This window comes from Chiloscyllium plagiosum, chromosome 37, assembly GCF_004010195.1.
Source record: "Chiloscyllium plagiosum isolate BGI_BamShark_2017 chromosome 37, ASM401019v2, whole genome shotgun sequence".
Taxonomy (NCBI): Eukaryota; Metazoa; Chordata; class Chondrichthyes; order Orectolobiformes; family Hemiscylliidae; genus Chiloscyllium; species Chiloscyllium plagiosum.
Window position 1 is genome coordinate 24,212,257 of NC_057746.1, and position 18,975 is coordinate 24,231,231.

General features: G+C 47.2%; 1 protein-coding gene across 1 annotated transcript in view; it reads right to left on the reverse strand.

Moving 5' to 3' along the window:
* Nucleotides 1-2,282: 2,282 nt before the first annotated feature.
* The window catches only part of LOC122541524, a 72,676-nt gene continuing 55,983 nt past the window's right edge, over nt 2,283-18,975 (reverse strand). Inside the window, exons 9-13 of the mRNA XM_043678350.1 lie at nt 18,038-18,041; nt 13,605-13,883; nt 10,929-10,951; nt 9,542-9,657; nt 2,283-5,406 (exon numbers count right to left, since the gene is read on the reverse strand). Coding sequence (XP_043534285.1) covers nt 4,880-5,406; nt 9,542-9,657; nt 10,929-10,951; nt 13,605-13,883; nt 18,038-18,041 — 949 coding nt within the window. The 3' untranslated portion in view covers nt 2,283-4,879. The remainder of the gene's footprint in view (nt 5,407-9,541; nt 9,658-10,928; nt 10,952-13,604; nt 13,884-18,037; nt 18,042-18,975) is intronic.

Genomic DNA, 18,975 nt, shown 5'->3' on the forward strand with positions numbered 1-18,975 from the left:
GGCAGGGGCAAGTGCCGGGAGGGAGGGTGGGTTATTTGGGGGACGTGGACCTGACCAGGTAGTTGCAGTGGGAACGGTCTTTGTGGAAAGCAGAAAGGCGTGGGGAGGGAAATATATCCCTGGTGGTGGGTCTGTTTGGAGGTGGCAGAAATGTCAGCGGGTGATGAGGTTGGTGGTGTGGAAGGTAAGGACCAGGGGCGTTCTGTCCTTGCTGTGGTTGGAGTGGTGAGGTTTGAGGGTGGAGGTGCGGGATGTGGATGAGATGGAGGGCATCTTCAACCACATGGGAGGGGAAGTTGAGGTTTTTAAAGGAGGCGCCATCTGGTGTCTTCTGTGGTGGAACTGGTCCTCCTGGGAGGAATTGGGAAGACGGAAGAGCAATTTTGCAGTAGGTAGGGTGAGCGGAGATGTAATCCAGGTAGCCTCAATTGAGATTTCCTGCTGTTGTTTTAATTCGCAGAAGGGTTCACTGCTGTGTCATAAGAGAAAACAAATCCAAGGGCAGTGCTGGATTTGTGAAGATCATAATGCCTGAAATGTTCGGAGTTGTACCTGCGAGGGAGTGCAGAAGGCCAGTTTCCAAGACTCCAGGTGAGCCAGTCCCAAGAAAGGAAAACGAAACATCAGAAAATGAGCAGTCATAGGTGCAGCCCATAATGGAGTAGTTTTTAAGGGAATTTAAAGACCAGCCCATCAAAAGTAGGAAGGTGTTAATGATCCTAATCCATTGTAAAATTTGCATTGGATTTGATGACCCTCAGTGTCACTAAAAGCTCAGATAGTTGTTGAGAAATTGTGGGACTTGTTCGATTGTATTTGCTATCTGTTGTGTTTCTGTGCTATATTCGACCATTATTATCTCTCCCGTATTTGCCTCGCATTAAGTTTAGGATGTTGTCTTTGTACAGTCTAAACCTTTTCTGTCTAATTGTTGCATGCTTGTTGAAGTTTTATTTGTTTCAATTTTTTTTAAAAAAATACCTGGTTGAAATGTTTCCACGACTAAACCAGATTATTTCAAAACCAAAAGCTGTGGACAGGGTTCTGTGTGTTTTTTACCGCACAACTAATTATGTTTTCATTTATAAGGAGTGGAGCAGGAGAGCTAACACATCATCATTTGGGCAGCATGGTAACTCAGTGGTTAGCTCTGCTGCCTTACAGCGCCAGAGACCAGGATTTGATTCCTGTCTGTGTGGAGTTAGCACATTCTCCCCAACTCTGTGTGGGTTTCCTCCCACAATCCAAAGATTTGCAGGTCAGGTGAGAATTAGCCATGCCAAATTGCCCGTAGTGCTAGACACATTACTCAGGGGTAAATGTACAGGAATGGGTCGGGAGGGGGTTACTCTTCGGAGGGTCGGTGTGGACTTGTTGGGCCGAAGTACCTGTTTCCACACCGTAGGGAATTTAATCTCATTAACACCAGGGGGTGTGGGCAGATTAAGATTCAACTAGCTATGGGCAGCTGATTGGTCTGTATAACTGTGACCAGTTATAGATACTTACTGTCATTAGTCTGAGGACAACTGGGTTCTGGGTGTGTGAACAACTTGAGCATGTATGAACAATATAGCGCCAGCTGTGTTACAAACAGGGAGACCTATGGACTGCTGGAAGAGCATGTTCTGTGCATCCGTCTTTCTGTTGTAAAAACATCCCATGAAGACCAGTTCTTATCCCCAACCAGTTTCTTAACTTATTGTCTTTAACCAGGCACCAACAAACTCTGTAACTATTGTAAAAATCACCTCTGCCTCCCTGTGAACAGAAACAACTGAGAGAAAGGGGATTGAAGGATAGAAGGGAAGCAAATGAATATTTCAGCAAACTTATGTATGACCAACTATTTTTCCCAGTCTTTACTTCCCCTCCAACCACAACCAAGGGCTCAGTGTTCTAACAAATAGAGATAGATGTCTATGGTGCAGAGCTATTTTCTTGTGGTTGTAATTTTCTTACGGGGGGGGGGGAGGAGTAGTTCTTATTAACTACATGAATGTGATCAGTGGTTTCTGTTAACCTATTGCCACTGAACAGGAACATTGAGGACTTTGTGTACTTTAATTAATCATTCAGCTTTGTGGTGACTTCAGGAGTACCAAGATCAGTCCACTTTGACATGTGAGTCATAACAACTGACACATTTGAGTCGCAATTCCTCAAGATGAAAGTGTTAATGCTAAAAGGAGAGAAAAAATATGCTAAGTAACTTTCTGAAGTGGTTTCTTAGAAGCCTTTGGATTCTTTAGGGTGTGTTTCTTGAAAATATATAGTAAAGGTTACATTATGACTACTTTTATTTACTGACAGAATATTTATAGCAATCAATTCATCAGAACCAAAGATGTTGAAATGTATACATAGAAATATATATTTTAAATTGATAACTAAATTAGTAACCTGGAATTGTCAGGTAAGAAAAACAAATACAGAAGCAAATGAATTGAACAAAGAATGAAAAAACCCAAAACAAAACATTTCAAGTTGAATTGCATGCACTGGTAAATGTGGCCTGTCAATATTAGCAGATTAATTAGTTGTCCATCAAATCTCAAGTATTTTGTAAGAAACAGGGACAGAAAAGGTAACCAGATTTGTCCCAACACTTAGCATGAATAAGTATTGATGTATTTGAGTAATACAAACCCAATTAGACATTACACTTGTGGACTGGTGCAACTGAATTGTGTTCCTCAGTTTATTTTGCTCCATCCACACAACTGTTTTTATTTTACTGTGTGTGTATGCGTGCGCGTGGGCGGGCCTGTGCACGGGCATCCTTATGTGTATGTAGAGGTTGGAAAAAGGGGCATAGTTTTATTGAATAGAACCACATTGCTGCTCACAGCTACTTCCTTGTGATTATAATTTACATGTTAAGAATAAAAACAAAATTTTTGTTTTCCTTAATCAGCACAGGAACCCTGGTCAGTATTTTCTGTTCACCTGATTCCACCAGAATACTGATATCTCTGCCCAAGGATGGAGCAGTTGAATTACTTCAGTGTGTTTCTCCTTGTATTTTGTCACATCATCATCCGACTGTTCACAAATTACATTCATTCCAAATATGCACAAACATTTTGATTGGTATGTAAATATTCTGGCAATATTACTGTTGAGGATACATATATGTTAATGGGCTATGAGAAACAGGATTCTGGATCAGTGGTGCTGGAAGAGCACAGCAATTCAGGCAGCATCGACAGGCAGCATCGACAGGCAAAAGCCCTTCATCAGGAATAACACAGGAACATGGAATATTTCTTTGGAGAAAGATTTTATCATGTCATTTCTTGAAAACAAGGGGTGAATATACAAGTGTAGAATATCTGCTGTTCACTTGGAAAGCAAGTAATTTTCAGAGAATCTAAGGAAACCTTTTAAGAAGCACTAAGAGATGGATTTTATTGTTTGATTGCAGGACAAGCAGATATGCAGAAGTCATGGATGAGCTGTTCACTGCCTTGCAACAGTCTCTGTCTCGAAGTTTCTGCATGTTCCTATCGATCCGAGATGCGAGTTGTTAAATAAACTGACAGCTCGCTGAGTCAATAAGAGAAAATCACTGAAGCTCTCTCTTTCCCTCTCGAACTACTTGTGAAGCCTGATAAAGTTGTAACACTGGTTCCTCACCATTTCCCATTCAAACTTGAAAGCTCGTTCGCAAATCATCCGTCAGGGAGTTGGTTATCAATCCACTCCTCCACCAGAGTCACATGTGAATCAGGTGTTGTGCAGTGAGATGAAAGTCAAAGGACAAACAGCATTAACTAAATGTTCCACCATCTCACATTTCTTTGTCCATTAGACATCAAAGATCATGAAACTTGCTTTATTTACCTTATGTCTTGTGTTCTAAGGCTGTGGGCGTCACTGGCTGGGCCAGCCTTTCTCAGTTGCCCTTGAAAAAGCAGTGATGAGCTGCCTTCTTGAACTGATGCAGCCCAGGTCCTTGGGGAGGGAATTCCATAATTTTGACCAGTGTCATTGGAGGAACTGCGATATATTTCCATGTCAGGATGGTAACGGGCTTGGAGGGGAATTTGCAGGCGATAGTGTTCCCATATAGCAGCTGCCCTTGTCCTTCTAGATGGCAGTGGTCATGGTTTAGAAGGTGCTGTCTGAGGATCTTTGGTGAATTTCTGTAGTGCATCTTGTAGATGTTACGCACTGCTGCCACTGAACGCCATTGGTGAAGGGAGTGAATGTTGAAGGTTGTGTATGGGGCATTGATTAAAATCATGTCTGGACTCCTTATGATCTTGATAATTATAACTATATTTATGAATGCCAAGACCAGAAATACTAAATGCATCACAACTCTTCAGTTCACCACACTTCACAAATGATGTGCGATACTTTCAGGAGATGGAGTTCCATTCCAATGACAATCACTGATTTCTGAAGCGTGGTAATCACTTACTGTTCAGATTGACAGAGAAGGTCAAGATCCATTAATGGTTCCTTAACCAAACCCTGCATCTTTTAAGGTGCATTTTGAAGGTCGGGCAGGTGGCAGAAAGGTGAGTGAGACTTTGGGATGGACCTCTAGAGGTTTAGCTCAAAACATCTGAAGGAATAATGGAGTACATTTTTATTCCTGTGAATGAAAAGTTAGCAATTCTCACGAATACGGTCCCTGCTTTGTCATTAATGAAATATTCTTTTAAATGGAACAGTTAACGAGACTTCAGATAGCTGAAATTGAGGAGACCCGATGATAATGTCTATTCAACGCTGAGTTAGCGAGAGTTTTAATCAGTGATGGAATGAGGAAGAGGCAGCGAAATGGAGTTGAGGATGATGAGATCAGCAATGAATGGCAGAGACTCAACTGGCCAAATGACCTTGCCTCACACCGAGATCTTGCGTTTTATATCTGAAAGTGGACGAGTTTCAACTGGTCAAGCGCACAGCCTGTTAGGAAGAAGGGGTGGACTTTCTCACTGAATTTATCGGTGAAGGTGCAGAGATGAGACAGGTTGACCGCATCGTACAGTGACACCTGACCCGCTTCATAGTCGAGGTAGACTCCCAGGGTTCGAGGGCCAGTGCGGATGGGGAGGGCGGTCCGAGGCATGGCCAGGGTGGTGTACTCATCCTTCAGCCGCCACAAGGCCCAGACACCAGCACACGGCTCCGGCGAGAAATCCTTCTTGCGTGGCACGGACTCCCTCGCCAGCCCCACCGCCCAGGTGCTGTTGTTGCCCACCTCCACCTCCCAGTAGTGCTGGCCCGATTTGAAACCCTCGCGCGCCAGCACGCTGTGCCAGTTCGTGAACCTCGCCGGCAGGTCAGGGACCTGCTGCTTGCTATCGCTGAACTTCACGCTGGCCTTGCAGTCTGACACCACCAGCCGGGGGTGTGCTGTGCTCGGGTCCAGATGCAGAGCGGCTGGAACTGAAGAAAGGGCAATGTCAGCAGAGTCAGTTTCAGAGGTCCTCTTGTGGTGCAGTAGCAACGTCCCTGCCCCTGGACTAAGGTTCAAGTCCCTCCTGTACATCTCTCTGAACAGGTTGTTTTGAAAAATAGGTTTAAAAAAAAAACAAAAGTTGAGGGCCCTCTTACGGCACACTGCTGGACCGGGGAGGACTAGATTCGGGCTCCACCTGCTCTAGAGGTAGTGTAATAACATCTCTGAACAGGTTGATTAGGGGGAAAAAAGGTTAAATTAAAAGAGAGGAAGCTGTTTGCTGCACTTAACTCCCCTGAGACCGAATGCTCTCTTTTTAGAGATGGGAGGGAACAGAAACCAATGCTTGGCGAGGGACGATTATCAACTGCAGTGATTGACCGGAGACTTCCGCCACCAGGACCAAATCGCTCCTGCCTGTCACTCTGACACAAAACCTTTCTCTGCCGTTCTTTCCCTCCTATACATTGGGAATTTGGCAGGAAACTACCATTGTCACCTGGCCTGGCCTGGCCTACACGTGACTCCAGACCCAGAGCAAATGTGGCTGACTCTTGGCTGCCCACTGGGTAATCAGGCACGGGCAGGAAATGCTGGCCCAGCCAACGATGCCCACATCCCAGGAATGAATCATCGAAAGAAAAAATTCAGCCAGATTAAGGAAGATGGTAGCGTAGTGACAATGCCACCGAGCTCACAACCTAGAGACCAGGCTAATTCTCCAGAGACCTGGGCTCAAATCCCATCGTGGGAGTCAGTGAAATTCAATTCAAAAAGTAGTCACTGCCGAGAACAAGTGTCACTGACAGATAGTCACTCATTGGGAACAGGGATATTTTATGCTGAAAATGTATTGCTGGAAAAGCGCAGCAGGTCAGGCAGCATCCAGGGAACAGGAGAATCGATGTTTCGGGCATAAGCCCTTCTTCAGGAAGCCCTTCCTGAAGAAGGGCTTATGCCCGAAACATCGATTCTCCTGTTCCCTGGATGCTGCCTGACCTGCTGCGCTTTTCCAGCAACACATTTTCAGCTCTGATCTCCAGCATCTGCAGACCTCACTTTCTCCTCAGGGATATTTAATGGCCTTACCTAGCCTTCATATCAATTTAGGAGCATGAATAGATCATTCAACCCATCTAGTCTGTTCTATCGTTTAATAAGACCACTCTCAATCTGACTCCCTTGCAGACCCTCGGCAGTGTGGCTGACTCTGACCGACACCCTGAAATGAATGGGCAAGCTCGCTCCTCTCAAGGGGCAATTAGGGATGAGCAAAAATTGCTGGCCTTGCCACTGATGTCCATACCTCCCCCACAAAAATGTTCCTCGCCCAGAACGCCCCAATTCCAATGAATGGTCACTAATCCGAAACACTGACCCAATGTCAGTGAGGCAGCAACCTCTGTTTGGGTGGGCCTTGAACTCCATATTCTGATTGCAATGAAGATTAACATTAAACTGGATGTAAATCCAACATTTTACCCATTCTGGGGTTAAGTTAAAAATGACCACTGTTTCTCTCTGCCCACAGGAGTCATGCATGCTGCATGCTTCAGCATTTACTGACATGACTGCGATAGACGAGAGAGGGGTCAGGTCCTTTACGTGACTTAAGTACAGAACCAATAGGAAGACAACTAAATTAATGGGAATAATTTTGCACTTAACCACGTCCTCTTTTCAACCAAAAGCCTATGAGGCCTGAGATACACTGTCAAAGTTTGTGAAAATAATAATGGAATCTAATGGGATAGTTGACCATTCGGCCAATCACTTCAGTGCCAGCTCTTCGAAAGCACTTACTGATTGGTATACTCTTCTGCTGCCCTATTCCCGTGGCCTGGTAGTTGGAATCCTAGAGGTCTCCAACACAGAAAAAGACTCTTCAGTCCATATAGACCGCGTTGCTCAAATGCCTTACAATTCTAATCCCCTTTTCTAACACTTGGCCCATAGCCTCCTGTGCCTTCACATTGCACATCCAAATTTTGTTAATAGGGTTTCTGCTTCTACCCCCCTTACAGGTAGGAAGTTGCAGATTCCCACCACCCTCTGGTCGAAAACCCTTTTTCCCCCTCACATCCTTTGTAAACCTTCTGCCCCTTACCTTCAATCTATATCCCCTGGTCACTGATCCCCTTCACCAAGGGTAAAAGGTTGCTTCCTGCCTGCCTAACTCACATTTTACTCATCTCAATCCTGGCCCCTTTCAGTTCCTCTTCTCCAAAAAAAAAACCCCTTTAGGTAACTCTCTCCCCTTCAAATGATTGTCCAATTTTATCTGAGAGAGTTACCATTGAATCTGCCTTTGGAAATCCACTGGAAATCTCAGTCTGCTGGCTTTGCCCCCCTCCCACAACCTTTATTCATCCCGCTAAATTTGGTCACCTTTATTTGATTCTCCCTTAACATTCTCCACTCGCGAGAAAAATATCAACACAAGATCTCAGTCCCTCGTCACTCCACATTCCCCCCAAAGTGCAAAGAAACAATTTACTAGGGCATAAGATCAAGCCATGCAGTTCTACCGTACAGGAGAGGCCATTCAAGTCTGTACTGCCAAAAATAGACCACCCTGGTTCCACAAGGTCCACATCAAGTGTTCATGGAAGTACTTCTTAAAGGTTGTGAGGTTTAAATATTAAGAACCTGAATATAAAACAGACCAAGCTGACAAAGAAGAATAAGTTGTGGGAGGCACGGTGGCACAGTGGTTAGCACTGCTGGCTCACAGCGCCTGAGACCCGGGTTCAATTCCCGCCTCAGGCGACTGACTGTGTGGAGTTTGCACATTCTCCCCGTGCCTGTGTGGGTTTCCTCCGGGTGCTCCGGTTTCCTCCCACAGTCCAAAGATGTGCAGGCCAGGTGAATTGGCCATGCTAAATTGCCCGCAGTGTTAGGTAAGGGGTAAATGTAGGGTGGGTTGTGCTTCGGCGGGTCGGTGTGGACTTGTTGGGCCGAAGGGTCTGTTTCCACACTGTAATGTAATCTAAAAAAAAGTTGGTTGACAGATTCATAGTGTTGCTGCAGTGCCATCACCTGGAGGGGAGTATCATTACAACTTGATTATGAGACAGTGATGTCTTCATTAATGAACGTATGGTCAAAGAGCCATAACAGCTCTTCTCTCACCAGAGACAGATAGAGAGACAAACAACTGGTGGTGAGTTTACCACACATCAGGAGAGGGGCAAAGTTGATTAGTAATGGGAAGATGGACAGACAGCATCCAACCTAGGTCAACTGAACCCTGCTTTCACTCCATATTTGGAACACACCACTGAATAAATCTTTTTTGAAAATGCATTGCTTCAATTTACAAACTGACAATTTTACAGCAAACCGGGAGTTATGCATATCGTTTGTTTTATTTGCTCAAGCGATGTAGGTGGGCCAGCAGTTATCTACTGTCTTTAATCCCAGTTAAGAGTCAACTATTAAGAGTCAACACATTGCTGCGGAGTTGAGTGTGGTGCTGGAAAAGCACAGCAGGTCACGCAGTTTTTGAGGAGCAGGGGAATTGAAGTTTTGGGCAAAAGCCCTTCAATCTGATCTCCAGCATCTGCAGTCCTCGCTCTCTCCACATTGCTGTGGGCTCTGGTGTCACATGTAGGTCTGACCAGGTAAGGTTGGCAGATTTCTTTCCCCATTGGGCATTAGTGAACCAGATGGGTTTTTAGAACAATTTGTTTTTTTTTTACTGAATTCAAACTTTACCATTTGGCATGGTGAAATTCAAACCCAAGTCCTCAGAATATTAGTCTGTCATTAAGTTTTACAGCATAGAAAATGACCCAATGGCCCATTGAATCTGCTCCAGTCAAAAATAACTTATTAACCACTCCACTCCCATTTTCCACACTTGACCTTGTATGCCTTGGCATCATCTAAATACTTCAATGTTATGATGTTTTCTGCCTCTACCACCCTGGCAGGCAATGAATTCCAGGTTCCACGATCTTCTGGGTAAAAACATTTTTCCTCACATCTCTTCTAAACCCCTTGCCTTAAATCCATGCCCTGCAGTCACTGATCTCTCCAACAGGGGGTTCCAGATTATTAGTAAAGTGATGTTACCGTCTCCCACCATCATCACCCCCACTCTGAAGAAAACAACCTTACCTGGACTAATCAGCTTCACAATCTGCTTCCAAGTCATGTACTGTAGGGGGCCTGAAAATTCACCAAAGCCGAGATCAGCGGGCACTTTCGTAGGCTTCTCAAACTGCATGGCAGGCCTGGGTGAGATTGACAAAGAAAAACAAAACAGCGTTGAGAGTGGAGATGATAATCCCCAAATCTGGAAGCTAAAAGGTCACCCGACGATAAAATAAAATGATACTGATTCCCTTTCCCAGACACTTGGTGATGATGCTCAGAGACTGTGCTCTCAGGTGGGCAGTCTGTGGGGGAAGGTGGACATCAAATCTCCCACTTAATATGATGGCTTTTGCAACTTCCGGGCATCTCAAAGTGTTTTAGGTCCTACTACGTACTCGTGAATATTTACCTTATCAACCTTTTCAGATATATTATGATGCTCTTCTAGAGCAGGCAGGCTTTGAACCTCCTGGTTTAGAGGTAGGGACACAAGCATCCACCGTGAGAGCACATATACTGCTGTAGAAACATAGCACACATCAGTGTGCATTTGGCTAGTAACTAGATCAGTTCTTCAAAATTGATTTTGGTTTGGGGATTTATACAGCAAGAGGAGAACTCCCCTGCTCTCCTTGAAAATTGTGACTTGGGATTGTTAAGGTCCATTTGAGAGGGAATCGGGCGATGAATGATTATGTGTGAAAGACAACCCCTCTAGCAACATGGCACATGCTCAGTGCTGCACTGAAACTCATGTACTTCTAGGCGACAAACTTTGTGCACACTTCCCACAGTGGCTGCATGCTCTAACCCAGAGGCGGGGAGCCTTTTCATGTTGGAAGGCCGCATTATGTTAGTTGCAATCTAATAAGGTCGCATCCAAGAAACTTCAATTATATATTTTTCAAAATTTTGTAAAAATCTAATTACTAACTTAAAAAAAAAATGTTAATTCTAAAGTTAACTAACCTTTTAATGACTTTGTTGTGACTGCTTCTTGTAGGAAAGCATTTGAATATTTGGTTGCAGCATGGAGGTCTGCAGTTTTAGCCCTTATGACTTACCAATTTTTAAAATTGTGGCGGTCAGTCTGTGAGGATTATTTTGTTGGGATATGAGGGGGAGGGGGGGCGCGGGGAGAGAGTGTCACTTAGTTGGTCTTATGTCACAGCTGCGGTTCGGTTCCTGCACCGGCTGAGATTACCATGTGGGACTCTCAACCTCACCCCTCACCTGAAGCACAATGAGCCGCAACTTAAACCACCATCAGCCATTTCTCTCCCTCGCTCTAATGAGACGGCAGCCCAATTGGACTGCAGCAACTTGCAATATTAATGGGACACCACCAGAGACCAGGCACCTTCACGCACAAGCGCTACCCGAACGTATACAAGAAAAGAACACATACCTGTCGAGAACGGCAATGACATCCTAAAGAAAAAGGAAAGATAGGTTTATCTCAGGCTTTTCAAGAGAGAGGGTAAAACCATCTTTAGCAATCAATTCTATTAAGTGTCCTTAAATTAAGATTTAATTTGTGTCTGGACAAAAAGTAATTCCTTATTGGCATCAGGTCAGGTTGCTGCATGTGTGGGGTTTCCCAATGAACGCTGAATCCATTCTGACTCTGTACACAGCGCATGAATTCAAGCTATAGCTTTTTCATCTGACCACCTTCATATCCCAGGGAAAACCTATTCCCACTCTCAGAGCTGTGAGGAAGTGGCTCCTACATTTTGACAGTGAGGGCAATCTCTTCTATTTCAGGATGCTTAGTGACTGGGAATGAACATGCACAGACAGGTCTGCTGACCTCCTGGGTGCTAGAGGCTTTGAGGCTGTCCAAGAAACGATGGCATGTTCATGCACTGCATCTTGCAGATGGTTGGTGGTGGAGGGACTGGATGTTTGTGGATGTGGTCCCAATCGAGTGGGTGCTTTGTCCTGGATGGTGTGGAGCTTCCTGAACGCTGTCGGAGCCGCACCCATCCAGACCAATGGGGAGCATTCTATCACACTCCTCACTTGTGCCTTGCCGATGAGCTTTGAGGAGTCAGGAAGTGTGTTACTCACTACAGTATTCCTAGCCTCTGACCTGATCTTGTAGCTTCAGCGTTACAGACATTTTTAATCAATCTGTTCAGACATGAGTACAAGTGGGATTTGAACTCAGGCCTCCTGGTCCACAAGTACTGATACTACCATTGCACCACAAGAGATTTTACCACAGTATTGTAATACAGTTGGTCCAGTTCAGTGTCTGGTCAACGGTAATCGTCAGGGTTCAAGGTGCAGGATTCAACAAGGCACTACCTTTGAATGTTGGAATATTGTTAGATTCCCTTTTAGTGAAAGCCATCAGTACCTTGAGAGATCGTGGCGTGATTACAACTTGCCACTCAATAGCCAATACACCATTTATTTGCTGCACATTGGTGTGACTACTTCAGTACTTGAGGAGTTACGAACGGTGCTGAACACTCCCATTTCTGATCTTACAATGGAGAAGGCTGAAGATAGTTGGACAGATATAAGACAATTAGATAATTAGGAGGATTTTGATAGCGTAAGTGAAATACAAACAATTTCTGGTGTTAGTGGGCTAGTGAACAGAGGACACAGATTGGACGTGCGTGACAAAGTGGTCACTTTAACAAGGTGATTTTGTCCTTGGTTTATTTTTAAAAAGAGAAGTTGTAAATGTAGAAGAGTCGAGGAAGTGTCTTGTTTAACAATGGAAGGAGAGTGGTTGGTTCTCCCAGTTCAGGTTTTTTCTAGTTTGTTTTTAGCTGTAGCAGTCATAAGATGTGAGAGTCCAGGGAAGTTGCAAGCTTCAGTAAAGAACTCCTCTGACCTTCTTCTGAAATCTCTCTCTGGATGTTGCTCCCTCCTGCCTGTAAGAATCTGTGATTGAATTTACCTTTTTGCCAAGGGATGTGTTTGTGGGATGTTATGGTATTGGAGCAGTTAATTAGTAATAGTCACTGTATCGGGTTGTTTAAGTTTTCCGATAGTTAACTTATTCTAAATTCTGCATTCTTTTGTTCGTGCTACAACTGTAGTGTTTAAATAAATTCTGCTTTGCTTAAAGCCGAGTGGATTGACCAGCTGCATCACACCTGGAATAGCCATTTCACATCTGCCTTTAAAATAAGAAAACATTAGGGTCTAGGCTACCCTCTTAAAATATTTTGAGAGGGTCTGGCCTGTTTGAAAGAAGCCAGTTGTTTAGATTTGCAATATAGGACGATATGGATTTCATTCCCTACATTGGTTTTTAATGGAAAGGGAAACTTAAGAGGTTCTAATCCATACAGTTGAATGAATGAACTTAAAATTCGGCAGAACCTGGTTTCATTCCAATCAAACTCACTCACTCACTCACTCACACACTCAGCAATAACACCAGGCAAAATGTTACAGCAATTGACCTTCTTGCCGATTGATTGATACTAGAAACTGCTTGCTTTTTTAAATAGCTGATCATTCACCAGGTAGCAAAGGCAACATACGAAGAGAGAACAAGTAGTGAGCATGTGTAATTCTCTGTCACAGAAATGTATTTGAGCGCAAAACATTGAATGGTTTTCAAGAACCTGTTGGATATAGTTCATAGAATCCCCACAGAGTGAGGCAGCCAATCAGTTCATCAAATCCATACCAACCCTCCAAAATCCAAACCCCCCTACCCTACACCTATAACCTTGCATTTCCCGTGGGTAATCCACCTAGCCATCCCTGTACACTATGGACGGTATAGCATGGTCAACTCACCTAACCTGCACATCTTCGGACTGTGGGAGGAAGCCAGAACACCTGAGGAAATCCACGCAGACAGGACGAGAATGTGCAAACACCAAACAGACAGTCGCTGGAGGGTGGAATTGAACCTTACTCCTAGATGCTGTGAGGCAGCAGTGCTAACCACTGTACTGCCCATTAGTCCTTAGGGCCTAATCAAAAGGCAGTGGGGACAAAGCGGGGACAGGTCAGAGTCGGACGATCAGCCATGATCAGATTGGGTGGAAGGGCTAAGCAGCCTGCTCCTCGCTCCGTCTGTTTCCAAATGTTTGTTTGCTCTTACCTTCAGGAAGTCGGCCTCCTGCAGAGTCAGCCTCTTCTGTATTTCTGCCACTGTCCGTTCAACAGCGAGGCGCTGTTCGGAGATCTTGTCCAGATTTTGTTCCAGCTTCTGCAGAGTCGCCGCCTCCTTTTGCTGCAGCTTTGTTCGAAGGCTCTGCTCCTGCTGATGCAGAAACTGGTGCAGCTGGTCAAACTTCGCCACAATGTTCTTCTGCAGACTCCCAGCCTGCTGCTGTTGAAGTGAACAACAACACGAGTTCACAAAACTCTGGAAGCAAGGCTACCTACATGTGCAACTACTGCATGACATCTACTGCCAAGGCAGATGGGGGTGACGTGAGGACTGCGGTTCCAGATATTGGGGTGAAGTTCCCCTGCGTAATGTAAGATCGCCCAAAGTTGGCGTCACCATGTCGGACGGCAATCTCAAACCCTCCGATATAGCTTTAGTCCCTCGCATTTCATTTTAAACCCACTCAGCCTGTCTCCTGCAGCAGTAAAGGATAGTGGACCCTGCATTGTGTTTTGGAAAAGAAAGAGCCCCAACAAAATCTCCTCATAACCCTCTGGGTGCCACAGCCCCTCCCTCTCTCTCTCGCTCTCTCTCTAAAGTCTAGCTGTGTCTCCCAGGCTTTCAGTCCCCACTGACGGGTTCACATCAATTGCCCAGCTCTCAACTGAACTCTCAAAGAACAGGACAGCACAGTATCAGGCCATTCGGCCCACCAAGCCTGCACTGACACATGGTGCCTTTCGAAACTAATAAAACCTATTCCCACTACGCGTCCTTTTCCCTCTATTCCCCACCTATTCATATATGTCAAGATGTCTCTTAAACATTACTGTTGAATCTGCCTCCACCACCTCCTCTGACAGCACATTTACCACCCACCGTCTTAAAAACAAACTTGCTCCCACATCTCCTTTAAACTTAGGTCCTATTACTTTAAACCTACGTTCCCTGGGAATTGACATTTCCACCCTGGGAGAAAGACTCCGACTATCCATTTTATCCATGGCCTTTCATGGCCTCCAACCATCGCCGACAGATTTGCGGCCTCCGCGGCTATCGGGAATAACACTGTCACCACAGCCACTTCCGCCCCCTGGGTTGCCATCGCCGCAGCCACTTCCGCCCCCAGTGACATCACTCACCTGCACGACCACAACGCCGCATGTGTCTCCGCTCCCACGCCGATCTCCGTCACGCTTAACCCCGCCCCCACGCCGATCCCTGTCACCACGCCTAACCCCGACCCCACGCCGATCTCCGTCACCATGCCTAACCCCGACCCCACGCCGATCTCCGTCACCATGCCTAACCCCGACCCCACGCCGATCTCCGTCACCATGCCTAACCCCGACCCCACGCCGATCTCCGTCACCATGCCTAACCCCGACCCCACGCCGATCTCCGTCACCATGCCTAACCCCGACCCCACGCCGATCTCCGTCACCATGCCTAACCCCGACCCCACGCCGATCTCCGTCACCATGCCTAACCCCGACCCCACGCCGATCTCCGTCACCATGCCTAACCCCGACCCCACGCCGATCTCCGTCACCATGCCTAACCCCGACCCCACGCCGATCTCCGTCACCATGCCTAACCCCGACCCCACGCCGATCTCCGTCACCATGCCTAACCCCGACCCCACGCCGATCTCCGTCACCATGCCTAACCCCGACCCCACGCCGATCTCCGTCACCATGCCTAACCCCGACCCCACGCCGATCTCCGTCACCATGCCTAACCCCGACCCCACGCCGATCTCCGTCACCATGCCTAACCCCGACCCCACGCCGATCTCCGTCACCATGCCTAACCCCGACCCCACGCCGATCTCCGTCACCATGCCTAACCCCGACCCCACGCCGATCTCCGTCACCATGCCTAACCCCGACCCCACGCCGATCTCCGTCACCATGCCTAACCCCGACCCCACGCCGATCTCCGTCACCATGCCTAACCCCGACCCCACGCCGATCTCCGTCACCATGCCTAACCCCGACCCCACGCCGATCTCCGTCACCATGCCTAACCCCGACCCCACGCCGATCTCCGTCACCATGCCTAACCCCGACCCCACGCCGATCTCCGTCACCATGCCTAACCCCGACCCCACGCCGATCTCCGTCACCATGCCTAACCCCGACCCCACGCCGATCTCCGTCACCATGCCTAACCCCGACCCCACGCCGATCTCCGTCACCATGCCTAACCCCGACCCCACGCCGATCTCCGTCACCATGCCTAACCCCGACCCCACGCCGATCTCCGTCACCATGCCTAACCCCGACCCCACGCCGATCTCCGTCACCATGCCTAACCCCGACCCCACGCCGATCTCCGTCACCATGCCTAACCCCGACCCCACGCCGATCTCCGTCACCATGCCTAACCCCGACCCCACGCCGATCTCCGTCACCATGCCTAACCCCGACCCCACGCCGATCTCCGTCACCATGCCTAACCCCGACCCCACGCCGATCTCCGTCACCATGCCTAACCCCGACCCCACGCCGATCTCCGTCACCATGCCTAACCCCGACCCCACGCCGATCTCCGTCACCATGCCTAACCCCGACCCCACGCCGATCTCCGTCACCATGCCTAACCCCGACCCCACGCCGATCTCCGTCACCATGCCTAACCCCGACCCCACGCCGATCTCCGTCACCATGCCTAACCCCGACCCCACGCCGATCTCCGTCACCATGCCTAACCCCGACCCCACGCCGATCTCCGTCACCATGCCTAACCCCGACCCCACGCCGATCTCCGTCACCATGCCTAACCCCGACCCCACGCCGATCTCCGTCACCATGCCTAACCCCGACCCCACGCCGATCTCCGTCACCATGCCTAACCCCGACCCCACGCCGATCTCCGTCACCATGCCTAACCCCGACCCCACGCCGACTCAAAACGTCGATTCTCCTGTTCCTTGGATGCTGCCTGACCGGCTGCGCTTTTCCAGCAACACATTTTCAGCTTTCATAATTGTGTAAACCTCTGCTGGATCACCCCTCAGCCTCTGATGTTCAGGTGCCAATAAAACCAAGTTTGCCCAATCTCTCCTCACAGTGAATACCCTCCAAACCAGGTAACGTCCTGCTAAAACGTTTCTGCGCCCTCTCCAAAATCTCCATGTCCTTGTAGTAGTGTGGTGACCAGAACCGTACACAGCATCCCAAACGTGGCTGAACTGAAGTTCTATATAGTTGCAACATGACTTGTCAATTTTTATATACAATACCCCAGCCAATGAAGTAAAGCATACAATATGTCTGCTTGGCCACCTTATCCACTTGTGTTGTTGCTTTCAGGGGAACGTGGACCTGTATGCTTAAATCTCTCTGAATACAAATGCATCTAGCGTTTACTGTATACTTCCCTCCCGTAATAAACCTTTCACTGCACCAACTTGCAGTTGTCATGATTAAGTTGCATCTGCCATTTCTCCACCCAGGTCTCCAGCCCACTTATATCCTGCTTTATCCTCTGACAATCCTCCTCACTCTCCACAGCACCCCAATCTTTGTGTCAAACTTACTAATCACCTACACTCTCCTCCAACACCCTTCCACCATGACTCTCTGTTTTCTAATACCAAGTCAGTTCTGTGTATTTTAATCAGCTCAACATGATTCCCATCTGACTTCATCTTTTGTATCAGCCTACGATGAGGGACTTTGTCAGAGGCCTTGCTGAAGTCCATTTTGACAACATTTACTGCCCTGGCCTCATCAATCATCTTTGTCACTTATAGACTCAGTCATACAGCACAGGAACAAACCATTTGCGCTAACTAACTGCACCAACCATTTGGCCCATATCTCTCCAAACCCTTCCTGTTTATATACTTATCCAGATGCCTTTTAAACGTTGCAATTGTGCTAGCCTCCATCACTCCCTCTGGCAGCTCGTTTCATACACAGACACACCACCCTCTGCGTGAAAATGTTATCCCTCAGGACCTTTTTAAAATCTTTCAGCGTGTGGGCGGCACGGTGGCACAGTGGTTAGACCCGGGTTCAGTTCCCAACTCAGGCGACTGACTGTGTGGAGTTTGCACATTCTCCCCGTGTCTGCGTGGGTTTCCTCCGGGTGCTCCGGTTTCCTCCCACAGTCCAAAGAGGTGCACGTCAGGTGAATTGGCCATGCTAAATTGTCCGTAGTGTTATGTAAAAGAGGTAAATGTACGGGAATGGGTGGGTTACGCTGCGGCGGGTCGGTGTGGACTTGTTGGGCCGAAGGGCCTGTTCCACACTAAGTAATCTAATCTAACCTTAAAACTATGCCCTGTAGTTCTGGTCTCTCCCATCCTGGGAAGAGTCTTCCATGCACAGGGAAAATTTCCCCAGACTATTCAGCCTCTCCCTATTGCTCAAACCTGCCAGTCTTGGCAACATTCTCGCAAATCTTTTCTGCACCCTCACAAGTTTAACAACATCCTTCCGACAGAAGGATGTGTAGAATCATAAGCAGTATTCTAGAATAGGCTTCACCAATGTCCTGTACAGCCACACATGATATCCCAACTCTTATACTCAACATTCTGACCAATGAAGGCAAGTATGCCACACACTTTCTGGACTCCCTTGTCGACATGCAATCCCACTTCCAAGGAACTACGTGCCTGCATCTCCGAGGTCTCGTTGTTCAACAAAGCTCTGCAAGACCCTACCATTAAGTGTATAGGTTTGCCTTACCAAAATGCAACACCTCACACTTATCTAAATTAAACTCCATCTGCCACTTCTCGGCACATTGGCCCCTCTGATCAAGGTTTCATTGTACTCTCGAGAGAACCTTCTTCACTGTCCACTATACTACTTCCTTTGGTGTCATCTACAAACATACTAACCATACCTCCGAAAATCACATCCAGATCATTTATATAAATTACAAACAGCAGGGGACCCAGCTCCTTGAAGCACACCACTGGTTACAGGTCTCCAGTCCAAAAAACAAACTTCCACCTTTTGTCTCCAACCTTCAAGCTAATTTTGTATCCAATTGCCTAGCTCCCACTGGATCCCATTTCATCCAACCTTACTAACCAGCCTACCATAGAGTCATAGAGATGTACAGCATGGAAACAGACCCTTCGTTCCAACCCGTCAAGCCGACCGGATATCCCAACCCAATCTAGTCCCACCTGCCAGCACCTGGCCCATATCCCTCCAAACCCTTCCGATTCATATACCCCTCCAAATGCCTCTTAAATGTTGCAATTGTACCAGCCTCCACCACTTCCCCTGGCAGCTCATTCCATACACGTACCACCCTCTGTGTGAAAAGGTTGCCCCTTAGGTCCCTTTTATATCTTTCCCCTCTCACCCCAAACCAATGCCCTCTAGTTGTG